We start from the raw sequence: 16,998 nt of genomic DNA on the forward strand, positions 1-16,998 counted from the left end.
GGGCAGACAAACTTGCAGTTGTTTGGAGTTGATTCATGTAAAGGTAGGGAGAACAAAGAAAAAGACATGGATTCAATATCTAGTTTATGTTCTGGTAACTAGCTAAAAATACGGTTTTATATTTTTATCTTGGAAACATATATAGTAGGTTAACATTAAGAATACTTACTTGAGTGATTATGTTTCAGAAACAGTACTTTATTAGAGGTTTTGAAAGCAGAGATTCTTCTTCCCAAGTGTTCAATGTTCTGAAATCTGGTGAACACTTGCCCAGAAATTTAGTATCTTCAATTTTAAGCCCGTAACCCACTTTTCTTTTTTCTTTTGGGTTCTGTTATCAGCTCCGGGATGAGGGTAGTGGGAACAACCATAGAAGCCTTAATTAAGACCTGATTTCCCTTGAACCATGAGCATATTGTTCGTTGAATGCAGAAGGTGGTGAGTGCAGAGACTTACTCTAAGGTTTTCCTAACATTAATTGCCTTAATCATTGTTTTGTATTTTAGATCAATACAACTGCTGATGAGAAGGACTCTACAAATCCTTTCCGATTCCCAAATATTGGCGTGGAGAAGTTTCTGGAATTGAATTCTGAGCAAAATCATGATGACTATTGTTTGGCCTATGTCTTCACAGACCGAGATTTTGATGATGGCGTTCTTGGTCTGGCTTGGGTTGGAGCACCTTCAGGTAGTTTATCTAACTATGTCTCAACTTAATATTTGAAACAAAAAGCAATTTTTAGAGTGGATTGAATTTTACAGAGTATAGGAGAAAGTGATAAGTTAGGCAAGATTCACAAGCACAGTATAAATGGCAAAATAGATGAAGCAGCTTTTTATTTTGAAATCAGTGAAGACAGGTGTGGCAGTCTGCTTCTGAAAGTCACAGGCTTGAGAACCCTATGGAGCAGTTCTACTCTGCACACATGGGGTTGCCATGAGTCAGAATCAACTTAATGGCCACAAACAACAACTAACAGGGACGTATCCAGATACTTGGGACATTGAGTAGTTGAAATAAGTAATTTCATGGGTCAAATGAGTGGTATTTGTTTCTGAGACCAAAACTAAGTCTCATTTTTTTTTAAATAAAAGTTATTAAATATTGATTCAAAATAAGGAATTTTACAGTCAGAAAGGGTAAACTATGGTCATGCTTTCTGTTTTGTACAGCAGAGAAACAGTGGTCAGAAGCAGCAGGTAGAAAGGAATTCTGCCAATTTCTAGCTTTAATTTTTACAAAAGGAAGGAAGTGTAGCCTGAGAAGAGATGTAGGCAGGAAACCTCAGCCCCCACTAGCCCACGTTCTGTTGAAGTGTCTCCTTTAGCCAGGAAAGCTACTGTAATTGAAAAAGTTGGGATAGGCTAATCCCCTTCCTTTTATAGGAGTATGGGGTGTCTGTGCTTTATAGTATAATAAGTTCAGAAGATTAGAGAAATAAAATTTATTAATGGGGGAGGACGACGACCCAGTTGCTATTCAGTCAGTTCCAATTCATGGTGACCCCTGTGTTACAGATTAGAACTATGCTCCGTAGAATTGTGCTTCATAGGGTTTTCAAGGCTGTGACCTTTTGGAAACAGATCATCGGGCCTTTTTTCCTAGATGCCTCTGGGTAGGTTCAACCTTCCAACCTTCTGGTTAGTAATTCACTGTGTAACCATTTTCACTACCAAGGGACTCCTGTTACTTAAAAGAGGACTGAAAAGGATTCCAGACTCTGAGTATAATTTTGCCATATAGACTTTGATCAGCAGTCTGTCATTTTTTGACACTTTTACTTCTTCTGATGTTTCATTTCTCTTTTTTAAAAAGCCAGGTTGACAAGCATTTCTATTCCTAGTCTTGTTAGTTTATTCTTTGATTTGATTTACATATTTTAAGATCCTAAGTAGTGCTGTTTTTTCTGATATTTTCTTGCACTGTTTTTTAAATCCAGCAATGAATATTGCTTTACAACTTCTAAAGGTGGTTTTGTTTTTCTTTGCATGTTTTAATGTGTACTTAATTTCATGATGCTGTTAAGATGCAAGTTCATGTTTTGGGCTAAATATTGTAGTGCAGTACTTTTGGAGATTGGTCTGTTATGATTATGTATAATCTGTGTTGTTTTTATGTTACTTGTGTTGTCAGCCGATTATACAACTCACTCTTTCCTATGATATTTTGTACATTTTATACCTTATGCTCTGAAATTAATTTTTTCCTGCTTGAATAGTTGAATGATGATTTTATCACAAAGTATATGATTCCTTCTTTATATTCATTAGTAAAACATTTGATATTTCTTTGTATATTGCCCATTAACATAATGGTTCTCAAAGTGCAATCCACAGACTAATGGCATCAGCATCTCATGAGAACTTGTTAGAAATACAAGTTCATGGGCCCCACCCAGGCCTTTTGAGTTAGAAACTTTAGAGGTGTGGCCCAACAATGTTTTTTTGAGCAAGCCCTCCCATACTAAAGTTAGAGAATCACCACTTAAATATTTTTGACTAAAGAAGCTTGCTTACAAAATGTTTCCTAGGCAAGTGATTGGATGATCTCAAACCAAGAACTTGCTGTCATTTTGCATTTTCAACTATTGACTTATTTATTAACAATGTAATATTACATTTGTATGGCACACTTGTCACAATTAATGAACTAATATTGATACATTATTATGAACTACAGTCAGTATTTTATTCAGATTTTGTTAGTTTTTATGTAATGTTCTTTTTCTATTCCAGTATCCCATCTAGGATACCATATTACATTAGTTGCCATGTCTCTTCTCTGTGAGAGTTTCTCAGACTTCCCTTGTTTTTGATGACCATGACAATTTTGAGGAATACTAGTCTAGTATATTGTAGGATGCCCCTCTATTGGAATTTGTGAGATGTTTTTCTCATGATTAGGCTAGGGTTATTGGTTTTTGGGATACTTCGTTTTTATATCTAATTTTCATACTTGTACAACCATTGTGCTACTCATTTTATTGAAGCAGCAATAGGCAGAGTTCTGAATTGAAACTCGTTGGACCAGTTACTTATATTTTTGCCATTGAGTTCGTGGTAAGGGTGATACAGGATACTTCTTGTACAGTTCTTTTGCAAAGATATGATGTTAGCCTCTAAAACTTCCACCTTCTATCCTCATTTTTGTTCCATATTAAAATCTCTCGCCTTTACTTCAGGCATCTAATACTTTTTTCTTCTATTTCATATTGAATCTCCATCTCCTACCCTTAAGGGAGCTCTGGTGGCATTTGACTGCTAGCCAGAAGGTTGGCAGTTCAAACCCACCAGCCACTCCTCAGAAGGAAGGTTGAGCAATCTACTTCTGTAGTGATTCCACCTCAGAAACCTAAGGAGGGGGTCACTATGAGTTGGATATGACGCAGTGGCAGTGAGTTTGGGTTTTTTTTTCCCCCTACCCTTAAAAGCCTTTTTCTAGGAGCCATTAGGGAGGCGCTAGGCAGAATCAGAAGGAAGATGGGGCAATCTACTTCCGTAGTGATGCTGCCTCGGAAACCCAAGGAGGGGTCTCTGTGAGTCGGGGCCGACTCGATGGCACATAACAACAACAACAACAACAGGCAGAATCAGAAGAGTAGAAAAGAAAAAGGATCTTCATTCCTTTGACCCAACTTTTTCTAATATTGGGTTCCTGCCTTACTATAACATTGACTGCTTTCTTCTTCACATCCTTTTGCCCTCAGGCTAGCTGAAGGGAGTTTTATATCTGACTTAACATTTTATTTTTTACAAGGAGTTTATGTGTTTGGTCTTCTTGATTTTTTTTTTTTTTTTCAGTACACTTACGAGGTAGGTATTACTACCTCCATTCTATAGATGAGGAAACCTGGGTTCAGAGATTTGGTGACCAACCCAGTATCACACAGCTAGAAGTGGAACAAAAGCTGGAATCTAGATCTTTTGACCTAAGATTTAGTGCATTTTGTAGTTACTTTATTACTACCCTGTAACATCTTAGCCTTCTCTTTCTAATATGTATTTAAGAAGAAGTAGTGTTTCCTGCTTCTTACGTTCTTGGAATCCATTTCCTTGGCTCTTAAGGGGGGATGAATTATAAATTGCTACTACTGTATAATTTTTAGGCATCATTTTGGATAATTATCCTGGCATAGTAGGAAGGGCCATGAACTGGGAACTAGGAGGTTGTTTGTTTATCTTTTCTACCTCTGACAATTCAAGTAAATAATTTTGCTTCAGTTTTCTTATATGCAAAATAAAGTTCGAATAGGCCACTGAGTTCTCTGTCAATAGTAGTGTTGTGTGGTTTATTATAGTATTTAAAAGTCAGGAAAGTATATGAACATGTTACTTATTTTCTGAATAAATCTCATACTCCCTCCCTTGTTCCTCCCCAACACAAACACACACACATTTTTCTATATTTCAGAAGACTTAAAACCCTTGAGAAATAAGACTTACTTATTTCATGTCGTAATTTCACTTAATTTTGAGACTTTATATTTCAGCCTATAGGTCTTAATAATACTTGGCTATTATCTTGTTCTGTTTAAATAGTACTTTATGGCTGATTTATTTGGCTTGTGATCTGTACTGCTTCTTAATCTTTTTCATTTTTACTTGGCCTAATCTTTGCTCATCCTGATTCTGCTGTATTATTTGGCTTGTTGTATTATTTAAGACTGTCTTTGTTTTGGAGACCAGACTTACTTATTAGCTCCCTTCTAGGCCCTATATAATTTTTTTTTTTTTTTTTAACTTTTAAGGGCCCTTTATAATTTAATTTAATTTCATTTTACTCTGTGTTCTACTCAAATGTGGTAGAAAAGATTTTGTTGTGACCTTGTATGTTCAGTCTCAGAATAGATTTTTAGCTGTAGTCTTGTGCACTGAGTTGAGCTGGTAAAAGCAGTGAAGGTTGAAACATTTGAATAGGTTTCTTGTCTTTGAGTCTTATTTTTATACTATTTGTATATAAATTTGTTCTTATTTCAGAACATCTTCTAACTGGGTGGATGTTCCCTTGGATATCCTTAGTGAGGAAAACACTAAAACAGCACCTCCTGCCCAATCAGGATACTACATACATTTAATTATTATATCATGTACAAAGAGCCAGCAAACTGGTCCGGCTTGGAGGTTCCCATTTAAAATTATAAAGGGCCCTTAAAAGTTTTAAAAAAAAGAATTATATAGGGCCTAGAAGGGAGCTAGTAAGTAAGAATCTGGTCTCCAAAACAAAGATAATCTTAAATATGAAACTGGGAAGATTAAGGTTTTCTTCACATAGACACAATTCTTGTTAAGCAGGAAACCTGTTACTGGATCCAGAGACTGAAACATTGGCTTCTTAACAAAGTAAATTCTTTAAATTAGACCATCTGTTTGCTCTACTTCATTTGCTGAATCTCTCTGACACACCTTTTGAGGGACTATATCTTTGGCTTATTAAAGTACATTTTGCTCATATATTACTTGTTAGTGATCGATGAACTTAATGGGCATAGTCTTAATTTAGCTCAGTCTTAAATAAGGCTGGGTCAGGAACTCATCTCCATAGTTAATCCTGAGCCATTCAATATACCTCTAACCGTTTGTGAAGAACATTTTTTTGAGACATTTCATTTGGTAGAAACCATCTCTTTTGTTTTTCTTAGTTTAGAAATTTTGTGATTTGAAAGTATACAGAACTCAACACAGGGTTCTCAAGATAACCCATGGTCTATTAAAGTCAAAACCAGTTGATTGAAAGTCTGTAGTTTCAGGACTAGGAGAATTATATCATTAGGATATTGTAACAAGACATTCACTGTTGGCATTTTGAGCAGGTCTGTATTGTCCCTTGAAGAATATTTAAGATCCCTGGTCCCTATACATTACGTGTACTGCTCCCCAGACATGAAAACCAAAGTATTGCCTCTTCTGGGAGTGGTGCAACTGTCTAGTTAGTTATTGCTCAGATTAATGTGTGGTCAGCATGCTAGCATTAAATTTTAGACATAGTCACATCAAAATGCTATTTTTGGAATCTGTCAAGATATTATGTTATCTTGTAGGAATACTTAAGACTTTCTTTTGGTGGAGGGGATGAGTCTGTTTTAAACTTCAGGTCTGATAATTCAGTTGACTTTAGTTCTCAGACTATCCATCGGTAGGAAAATGTCATTATACTTCTTTGTTGGTTGTCAGGTCATTCATCTATCAGTAATTGCTTTTGAATTGAAGTAGAAACATTTTACCCTTCTCATTTGAATTCACAATTTGTATTGTCAGTGATGAGTATATATAGTAAAATATTAAATTTATAATATAAGCAGTTACTGAACTTGAGTTATGGTTTAGCTATAGGTATATGTGATATCTCATTACTAACTGAGTCCCTGGCATATCAAACCTAGTTGCAGTGTTTTTCTAAAATTAAACCATAACTTACAAAATTAGATGTAGTATTTTATTTCTTCATCTATAATTGAGTTACTCTAACATACGTTACTTACCGTTATTAGGTGCCATTGAGTCAGCTCCGACTCATAGCAACCCTGTGTACAACAGAATAAAACACTGTCTGGTCCTGTGTACAAATATTAAACTTTTATATGAGGAATAATCATTAAAACCAAAAGCAGTTGTTGAAGTTAAGAAAGATGAGAATTACAAAGATTGTATTTCAGGATAGTATTCTCAAAGTTATGTACCTTAAATTAGATAGACCTAAAAAATACAGAAAAGTGTATATTATCAGTTTTTAAAATATGCCTATTGACTTTTTTTTTTTCAATTGATGAAGATTTGCAGTTTAGAGTCTTTTAGACTTACTCTAAGTTTGCCAATATTGTATTACACCAATTTATATAAGGTAAATTTCACTAAGGCACGATATTAATTTACTATTTATTTAAAGCTATAATATCTAGACTATAATTATTGCATATAGTGTATCTGGGCAGCTCTTTTCTAGTTTCTAGAAATAGTACTGTTGTAGTCCATAGGACTAGGCTTCAAAAGTAGAACCAGCTTAAGACAATAAATTAAATATACATAAATCATTTGCTATCTCCTTTCTGTTCAGTTTTCCTTGAAGAAAAAATATTGTAGTATATCTTGAACATTATAAAAGTTCTCAACCCTTTATTGACAAAATCTGCATATAGCTCAGTCTTTCAGTTTACTTTTCTATGAAGTACATTTCAGCTTTCTAAATCATATGTCATTCAAAGTTACATATTTTTTGAAAAACTAATTTTGTTATTTTGTTGTTGTTGAGAATATATACAGCAAACCATAAACCAATTCAACAGTTTCTACATGTACCATTTTGTGGTACTGATTTCATTCTTCAAGTTGTGTAACTATTCTCACCTTCTTTTCTAGTCGTTCCTCTGCCATTAACATATATTCACTTCCCCCTAAGGTTCTTAATTCAGTCTTTTGAGTTGCTGTTGTCAGTATGATCCTATGTAGATCTTAAAATAACATAATGCTCAAGGCAGACATATTTTGCTAGTTGAGCTAAACAATTGTTTTGTTATAAGATGACTTCGAGGGATATATTTGGTTTAAGGAAGGTTTAAAGATAAGAAAAGTAGTTTCATGGGTTCATCTAACCTTCTGGCTTCAAGGTGTCGAGTCCATAAGAATTTGAAGTTCTGTTTTCCATTTTCACCCTTTTGATCAAGATTCTTCTTGTGGAAATTTTGATCAAGGTGTTCGGTGATGGCAGCTGGGCCCCATACGGTTCTGGTCTCATGGCAAAGGGGGCAATTGTTTAAGGAGGCAATTAGCCATATATTCCATATCCTCCTGCTATTCCCTACTTTCCTGTTCTCCTCTGCTCCAATGAAGAATGGTATTTTAAATTCAAGAAATATATTGTTGCTGTTTAAAAAAAAATAATAAAAAAGAAACAAACCAGTTCTGGCTTAGTGACCCTATGTACAACAGAAAGAAACACTGCCCAGCCTTACACAGTTTTTATATTTTAATATGAATTTTTTGTTGCATATATTTGAAAGTTATTTGTGGAGAGGATTAGATGCTCATTTAGCTATTTTTTTCTTTCCTGAATTAGGAAGCTCTGGAGGAATATGTGAAAAAAGTAAACTCTATTCAGATGGTAAGAAGAAATCCTTGAACACTGGAATAATTACTGTTCAGAACTATGGATCACATGTGCCTCCCAAAGTCTCTCATATTACTTTTGCTCATGAAGTTGGACACAATTTTGGATCTCCTGTAAGTATTATTATATCTTTTTTAAAAAAAGTTAACTTTTATGTTTAGAGTGATTTTTTTTATTGTTGTTTATAATGAAAACAAGTACATAAGAATGTTTCATTTTCCTATGAGAGAACACAGCAATGTATTTGACTACACTGAAAGGAAGTTAGAATATTTGTGATTAAAATAAGGAAAGTAAAAGTAACTATTCCACCAGAATTCTATAAAGGCAAGAAATTTTGTTGGTTTTGTTTACTGCTACATCTCTTGTTCCTAACACAGTGCCTGATACATAATTCAGTCAATTATTTGTTAAATGAGAATGATTTTTCATTGTTCAAAGTGCACTTTGAGTTTTTTAGCAAATTGTAGAGTGTTTTTTCTTTTGTTTCTGTTTAGCATTCTTGGAGTTTACTTGATTTATCTTTACTGTAGAATCTGCTACTATGAAAATTTTCTAATATACAAAAGTAGAGAAAATAGCGCAGTAAACTTTTAATATGCCCATTGTCTAGATCAGTGGTCAGCAAACTTTTCTATAAAGGGCCTGCTAGTAAACGTTATAGACTTGGGGGTAACAGTTGATCTTTGTTACATGCTTTTCTTTTTGTAGTCCTTTAAACATGGAAAAATTATTTTTAGATTAGAAAGATAGATGACATCGAGTTGACTCCAAATTGTGGTGACTTCATGTGCAACAGAAGGAAATGTTGTCTGGTCCTGCATCATCCTCATGATCACTGCATGTTCATGTTCATCGTTGTGGCTACTGTGCCAATCCATCTCAACAAGGGTCTCTCCTTCACTCTCACTGGTCCCTCTGCTTCACCAAACATGATGAAGTTTGCCATTCTTCTGGAAATGTGTCCAAACCAAGAGAGTCAGGCAGTATTCAATTGTGATCCATACGGTTCTCATTGAGTAATTTCTGAAAGTAGATTGCCAGGCCTTTTTAGTCTACTTAGTCTGGAAGCTCTGCTGAAATCTGTTCCCCATGGGTATTTGAAATACTTGTGGCATAGCTTCCAGCACCACAGAGACACACCAGGCACTACAGTATGTATGACAAAGTGACACTGACAGATGGGTGGTAGATTATTTATTAGCTTAGGCCATAAAAAAACAGACTGTAGGCTGCAGTTTGCCAATTCCTGATCTAGATTCAACAGTTACTAAGATTTTGTGACATTTCTTTTCTTTTTGTTTGCTGAAGTATTTAAAACAAATATACTCATCCTTACATATTTGAGTATGAAATGTTGCCTGGTAGATATTTTCTTCTTTTTTTTTTTTTTTTTTAAATACATTTCATTGAAATAAAATTTATGTGTAGTGAAATACACAAAACTGAAGTGACATGGGTCGATGCATTTTTTGGGGGGTGGTGTGTTTCTTCCCCACCCCACCCACCTCTGGTAACCAACAAAGAAAGTTTGCTTCCATATATAAACTTTCCACAATAATGAACTAATACTATATTTTTCCTTCTGTGATTGACTTATTTCACTCAGCATATTGTATAATATTCTGTGCTGAGCTCATTTTGTTCATGAATCATGTTATCCCTTCCTTTGTTGCTATTGCTTTAGTATTTGCTAAATATTTGTGCTGGTCCTCTTTTTTACTTTGATGTGAAGGTTTATCCTTTTGATTTGAAGTTATCCTGTGATTTATAATTTTCTTCCCAAATTTAGAACAGTCCATTCTGTCTTGGAGTTGTCTTGACTTCCTTACCATTTAGAAGTTCTGTAGCTACACAGTTTTTTCCCTCTTTTTGGTTTGTAGTTGTCCTCATTTGTCAGTTGATGTCTCTGGTTCCCTGTTTACAATCTTACAGGCTTATATACTTTGGATACTTCCATAACTGGGTTGGTTTCTGGGTTATGTCATCATGTACGTTAATGGTCAGTTGTTCGCTGTTGTTGGTTTTCTGTCCAAAGGACTCCTTTTAGCATCTTTCGTAAGGTTGGTCTGATTTTAACAAATTTTAACAAATTCCCTTAATTACTGGGTATCTGGAAATGTCCTAGTTTCACCATCATATTTGAGGGACAGTTTTGCTGGGTATATAATTCTTGGTTGGAAATTTTCCTTTTCAGGGTTTTATATGTACCATCCCATTGCCTCTTGCCTGCATGGTTTCTGCTGAGAAATCTGAGGTTAGTCTTTTGGTTGCCCCTTGTAGGTAACTTTCCATTTTTTCCCATGCTGCTTTAAGGATTCTTTCTTTGTCTTTGGTTTTGGTGAGTTTGATAATGATATCTCTTGGTGATTTTCTTTTGGGGGGGTCTATCCTGTTTGGGCTTTGTTGGACTTCTTGAATGGATATATTCTCATCTTTCATCATACCAAGGAAATTCTCTGCCAACAAGTTTTTGACAATTTTCTCTTTGATTTTATTTGTCTCTTCCTGTTCTGGAATTCCAATTATACATAGGTTATTCCTTTTGATGGTGTCCCACATGAACCTTAGGTTTCTTCACTTTATTTTGATGTAAAAATGGAAATTTTTATAAGTTTAGAAAAAAAGTTATCTTTCTGTAGCTTAAAATCCCCAAAAGCACTTCTCTAGTTTCCCTCACATTTGTAAAATGTAAGTGCCACCTCACTAATTGCAAGTCTTTCCTCTTTTAAGTCCTAACCATGAATTGGGAATTTCTGAACTTCACAAAAATCTTTTTTTTTTTTTTTTTTTTTTTTTTTTTTTTTTTTTTTTTAGGATTTGGGTGAAGATTTACAGAGTAAATTCACTTTTCATACAGCAGTTCACATATACTTTGTCTCATGTCATTGACCAAAATTTACAATGCAGCAGATCCCCTCCCACTTCCTCCCCATAGTTACCTCCTCCCAGTGTCCATCCCTTCATACTCTTCGAGAGGCCCATATTCTGCCAACCCTGTATATGATCTTGGATACACTCCCCATTTAGACATACATAATTGTTTAGCTTGTTCACCCATCTATCCGTCCCTATACCCATATTTGCTTTCATTAACAACTCAGTATTGTATTTACAAAGGGGTTCATATTTGTTGTTTGTACTGCCCATGTAACTCTCTCTGTCTTTCTCATCCTCAATGCTGCCATATTGGTCACTCACATTTGGTGCATTGCCCTTCTCTTCACCCAAATCAATATTTATCTCTATCTATCTAACAGCATTCCCTCCCCTTCCCTCCCACCCCTGGTAACCAACAAAGAAAATGTCCTCCAATATATAAACATTTCCTTAACTTTTACAATAACGGACTAATACAATATTTGTCCTTTTGTGACTGACTTATTTCGCTCAGCATAATGTCCTCCAAGTTCATCCACGTTATGCGGTGTTCTGCAGATTCTACATTATTCTTTAGCGTTGCATAGTATTCCATACTTCACAAAAATCTTGTAATTGTTACATTTATCCCTGAAACTGTTCATCATTATTTTCAATGAACATTAGGATACATGATTTGTCAAATGTCCTTTGATGAAGACTCCTAGATGAAAATTGTTGTTCATATTTACTTGCATCTCCAAGGGTACCTAACTTAACCTTGTTTCTCCCCTAGTTCTCTTGGTTATGACTCTTACCAGGAAAATTGTAGTATCCTTCTAGTTACCATTCTGTCCTTTGGTCTAGGGCCTCTTATATTTTAATATACATTCAAGTCACAAGATTCAGTTTCAGGAAGTCTTTGATGAGGCCTGAATTTCTCTTCTTGTGCATTCCCAGGTGATGCTGCTGCTGCTGCTGCTGCTTAGTCTTTGGACCACACTTGGAGTAGGAAATTTAGTCTCTAATTTCCTTTCACTTACCTTCTTAGCTATTCTCTACATAGCTACCAGAGAGAGACTTTTAGTACATTAATACCATATCATTTCTTGTTTATTGTTTAGGAGCGCTGGTGGTATAGTGGGTAAGGCACTTGACTGCTGATCAGACTGTCAGTGATGCAAAACCCACCAGCTGCTCTGTGGGAGGAAGATGAGGCAATCTACTTCCATAAAAATTTAGAGCCTTGGAAACCCAGGGGTCATTATCAGTTGAAATTGACTCGATGGCAGTGGGGGTTTATTGTTTAATAAATAAACTGATTCACATTCTTTGGCTCCTTTGCTGTCTTTCTGTCATACCAGGTTACTTTTTATAACTCTGTTCAGTTGTATCCCATTCCTTTATGCATGTTGCTACTACATATTAGTAAATACTTATTAATTTCACAGTAAAGTCAGCAAGAGTCTTAAAAACCTGAGCTGTCTCCTTAGACATCTTTACCTGAATCTTTATTGCTCCTGCTATCCATCTATATATATGTCAGTATTACTACTTTCTAAATGAGAAAATATATCCCTTATATTTATTTTTACTGTCTCAAGTATTTGTTGTACACCTGTCATAAACCACTTTAAGAACTTTGTTGTGGGAGACTATAATCATTAATGACAGTTCTCTGAATACAAAAATTCTAATACCCACTCTTACCAGATTAATCTGTATAAGTGTAGTTCTAATCATGCCATTTCAATTTATAACCTTACTTTTAGGACCTGCTGATATTACAGATGTAATTTCCTTATCTTAGCATTTAAACTTTTCAATAATTTGGGTCCATCTATATTTCCAGTGTTAATTCCCTCACCTGTCAAATCAGGTAATTCGTAGTCCTTTAAAACTTTACTGATGGAACCTCTGAGATTCTGGCTCTTAGACATCCTTCAGGCCAGGAACTGAACTCAGTGTGACTCAACTTTTAGCCAAACAATACCAAACCAAAAAAAGAAACTTACTGCCATCGAGTCGGATCCAATTCATAGCGACCCCTCTTTGGGTTTCCAAGAAGTGGCTGTTGGGTTTGAATTTCCAGCCTTCTGGTTATCAGTCAGATGCCTTAGGCACTAAGCCAACATTGCTTCCAGCAAAACAATAGGCAGAAAAGGGAAAAAAAACAAAGTTTCTTGCTGTCAGTAAGTTAGTTCCTTCCCATCTCTGCCTTTTGAAATCTTGACTCATGTTGTTATCAAATAGAAATTTTTGACAGATATATATATATTTTTTATTTTTTGTTAATGTCCACATCAAAACATACCAATTTAACAGTTTCTATAATTCAGTGACATTGATTACATTCTTCAAGTTGTGCAACCATTCTCACCTTACTTTTCTAAGTTGTTTCTCTTCCATTAACATTAACTCACTGTTCCCTAAGGTTTATTCCTATTTAACTTTCAGGTTACTGGTGTCAGTTTGATCCCAGATGGCTGTATCTTCAGAGCATAACTGCTCAAAGCAGACATTCTTTACTGGTTAATCTAAACGATTGTTTGGTTTTAAGAAGATTTAAGGGGATATTTTTGGTTTAAGTTTTAAAGATTATGTCAGGGTTGTAGTTTCAGGGATTATCCAACTCCAGCCCCCATGGCTCCAGCAAGTCTAGAGTCCATGATAATTTGAGATTCTGTTCTGTATTTATAATCTTTCTTTTGATCAAAATGTTCAATTATGATAGCTGGGCACTATCTAGTTCTTCTGGTCTTAAGGCAAAGGAAGCAGTTGTTCATGGAGGCAATTAGCCACACATTTCATTTGCTCCTCCTCTCCCAACTCTCCTTCTCCTTCTGTTGGCCCACAATAGAAAAATACCATTAAATATTCTGCAGTCATTTAAAAATCAAGATATCAGTGCTCACCATATGTTGTTAAAAGAAACCATATATATAACTGTGCACATGGTATAGTCTGGATTTTATTTTCTAAATTTTCTATGAAAGTATATTACTTTTATAGTTAGAAAAATGTTTCTTCTTGTCAAACTAAAATTATAATTTCATTGTGAAACTTTTGATTTTAATTGTTATAGCACTTTTTGTGATACAGTCAAGATGGCCTTTATATTGTATTTGTAACATGTTTTATTTATTTGTATGCTTGTTTTCCTTTTCTGAAGATGGCTAATAGCATGCTTGCTTACAACTCTATTTCTCTTTCCATGGCCACTGATGATGATGATGAATAACATCATCCTGCTGGGATAGTCAAGTCATAACATATTAGTGATGTCTGTAATGGATTTATGGGTCAGAGAGTAGAACCTAGGGAGATATGTTAAAATTTGCTATCCCTTTTAACTAGACTGTGATCCCTTGAAGGGTAGAGATAATGTCTAACTCACCTTTATATTTTTGTATTATTATATTTTAGCACCTCCTTGGTATATATTGTACACTTACTGATATTTATTAGCTTTAATTGAAAGATGGTGAGATACTCTATAGTCTAAAATATAAGTATCAGTTATTATATACTGTTTTTTTCACTTGGTAAAATTTGAATACTGAGAAAAATTCTAGGGCCATACATTGTCAGTAACTGAATTGAATTCTGTAGATCAAAAACAGAAAGCAAGATAATTTTGGAGAGTAATTTAGTGTTGTTAAGTGCTGAATCTAGGTTCAGGAGAAAGGCAAAGATATCAGGAAGAATAAAAGTGATAGTAGAGATCATATTTTTAGTAGTTGCCCCAGATTGAGGAGTGTACAATGAAAATAATTGAGATGATAAGATCTAGAAAGAAACAGAATGCCCTTGGGCATTTGTTTTCTTTCTCCTGGAACTGTACTACAGTAGGTTTGTTTGGTATTCAAAACAGTAATTTACTTAAATAGAACTATTATTCTAGAGTTTTATGTTTTTCACCCCTTCTGACTTGTTCTGGCTTGTGGTTACAAGAGCATTGTGAAGTTTTGTTTTGTTTTTTAAACGTGCCCCCATAAGAGAGAGGGCTACTGAAATCAGAGAGTATTCTGTTCCCTGTTCTTAGTGCTGGTCACGTAATAAATGTATATACTTTGGGAAAATTAATTGACCTATGGTTTAGTACTTTTTTTGAATGTATCTGATATGTCAATAAAATCATCCCCACCCCCAAAACAAAACCACTGCCAATGAGTTGATTCTGACTCATAGTGACTCTTTAGGACAGAGTAGAACTGCCTCATGGGTTTCCAAGGCTATAAATCTTTACGGAAGCAAGCTGCCTCATCTTTTTCCTGTGGAGCAGCTGGTGGGATTGAACTGCTGACCTTTTGGTTAGCAGCCACATGCTTTAACCACAACACCACCAAAGCTCCCTAAAAACAATCCACGTCTGCTCATACACATGCACACAGAACTCTGCCTCCTGGTTTTTTTTTTTTGCAAAGCAATATATACATTTTTTTATCTCTTAACTTTTCTTAATTTCCATTTTTAGAATAGATCATTGTGTTTCTATTCCTACTTAGCATTTTTACTTATCTTTCTTATATACGAATGAGTCAGCTCTCTTAAATACCTGCCACGTATGTACTTTAACACCATACTGTCTCTTCTGCTTCCTGTATTTCTCTTATTTCTCTATCTCTGTCTTCTTCAAAGTAGTCATAACATGTAACTTAACATATTGAAGGACTGTCTAGTAGGTTTGAGTAGTTTATATTTCCTGTTACTTATTTTAAAAGTAGGTGAGCTTATTTTTAATAGACTTATGACAGTTTGCCCTCTGTTGTTCTCTCTACTTAAAAAACTGGACCCCCACTTATTGGGCTAAACTGTCAGTTATTTTCTTCCTTTGATAAGTCAGTAGCCTCTAAAAGAGCAAATTGTTTTCCTACTCACAGTCTAAAACACTTGTATAATCCTTCTAAAGAAATGGAGAACCCACAAGCTTCCTTTGTTCTGTGATGAGAAAACTACGTTTAATCAAATGACCTGAAAGCCTTCTTTTCTTTCCTATTTATGTAACTATATTCTGTTTGACAGCATGATTCTGGAACAGAGTGCACTCCAGGAGAATCTAAGAATTTAGGACAAAAAGAAAATGGCAATTACATCATGTATGCAAGAGCAACATCCGGGGACAAACTTAACAACAATAAATTCTCGCTCTGTAGTATTAGAAATATAAGCCAAGTTCTTGAGAAGAAGAGGAACAACTGTTTTGTTGGTATGTATATTTTCCCAGCATTTTATTATGAACATTTTCAAGCATTTAGAAAACTTGGAAGAGTTTTTCAGTGAGCACCTCTATCCGACAGTTTTACAGTTGTTAACACTGCTCTATTTGCTTTATCACATATTTATATTCTATTCATCCCTCAGCTTATATTTCTCTGTTACATTTTTAAGTATTTCGGACATGAATATATTTCACCCCTAGAAACTTCAGCCTACATATTATTAAACTAGAGTTTGTGGTTCTTTTTTTATTTTTTAGATAAATATAATGCATCTTAAATATACCATTCAGTGAATAAGCTTAGACAAATGCACTCACCTGTGTGAAACAAACACCTATCCAGATAGAGAACATATATATATATGGAATGAAAGTTCTTTCATTCCCCTTCCTAGTCAGTCTCTTCTTAAAACACACCACTAGAAGCAAGAGTTATTGTGATTTATTTCACCATGGACTGGTTTTGTCTGTTTTAAAACTTCATATTAATGGAATCATATACTTTATATCCTTCTGTGAAAGGCTTTTTACTCAGCATATTTTGACATCCATCGGGATTCTCTATTGCTGAGTAGTATTGCATTATATATCATAGTTTGCTCATCCACTCTCCTACGGAAGAACACCTGGGCCTTTCGAGTTTGGCCTAATATGAAAAAAGCTGCTTTGAAATTCTTGTATAAGTGTGTTTGGTGGACATACATTTTTATTTCTCTTGGACCAATACCCAGGAATTCACTAGATATAGAATTGCTGGATCATAGAGTAGGCATGTGTTCAATTTTATGAGAAACTGATAGATCTTTTACCAAAGT

At 34.9% G+C, this 16,998-nt stretch overlaps 1 protein-coding gene across 1 annotated transcript in view; it reads left to right on the forward strand.

The window, feature by feature from the left end:
• Positions 1 to 16,998, forward strand: part of ADAM10 (ADAM metallopeptidase domain 10) — a 149,545-nt gene that overhangs the window by 112,573 nt on the left and 19,974 nt on the right. Inside the window, exons 7-9 of the mRNA XM_007958450.2 lie at positions 507 to 690; positions 8,053 to 8,216; positions 15,988 to 16,171. Coding sequence (XP_007956641.2) covers positions 507 to 690; positions 8,053 to 8,216; positions 15,988 to 16,171 — 532 coding nt within the window. The remainder of the gene's footprint in view (positions 1 to 506; positions 691 to 8,052; positions 8,217 to 15,987; positions 16,172 to 16,998) is intronic.

The sequence above is a fragment of the Orycteropus afer genome, unplaced genomic scaffold (assembly GCF_000298275.1).
Source record: "Orycteropus afer afer isolate SDZICR_OR568_19922 unplaced genomic scaffold, OryAfe1.0 scaffold00015, whole genome shotgun sequence".
NCBI classification, from domain to species: domain Eukaryota; kingdom Metazoa; phylum Chordata; class Mammalia; order Tubulidentata; family Orycteropodidae; genus Orycteropus; species Orycteropus afer.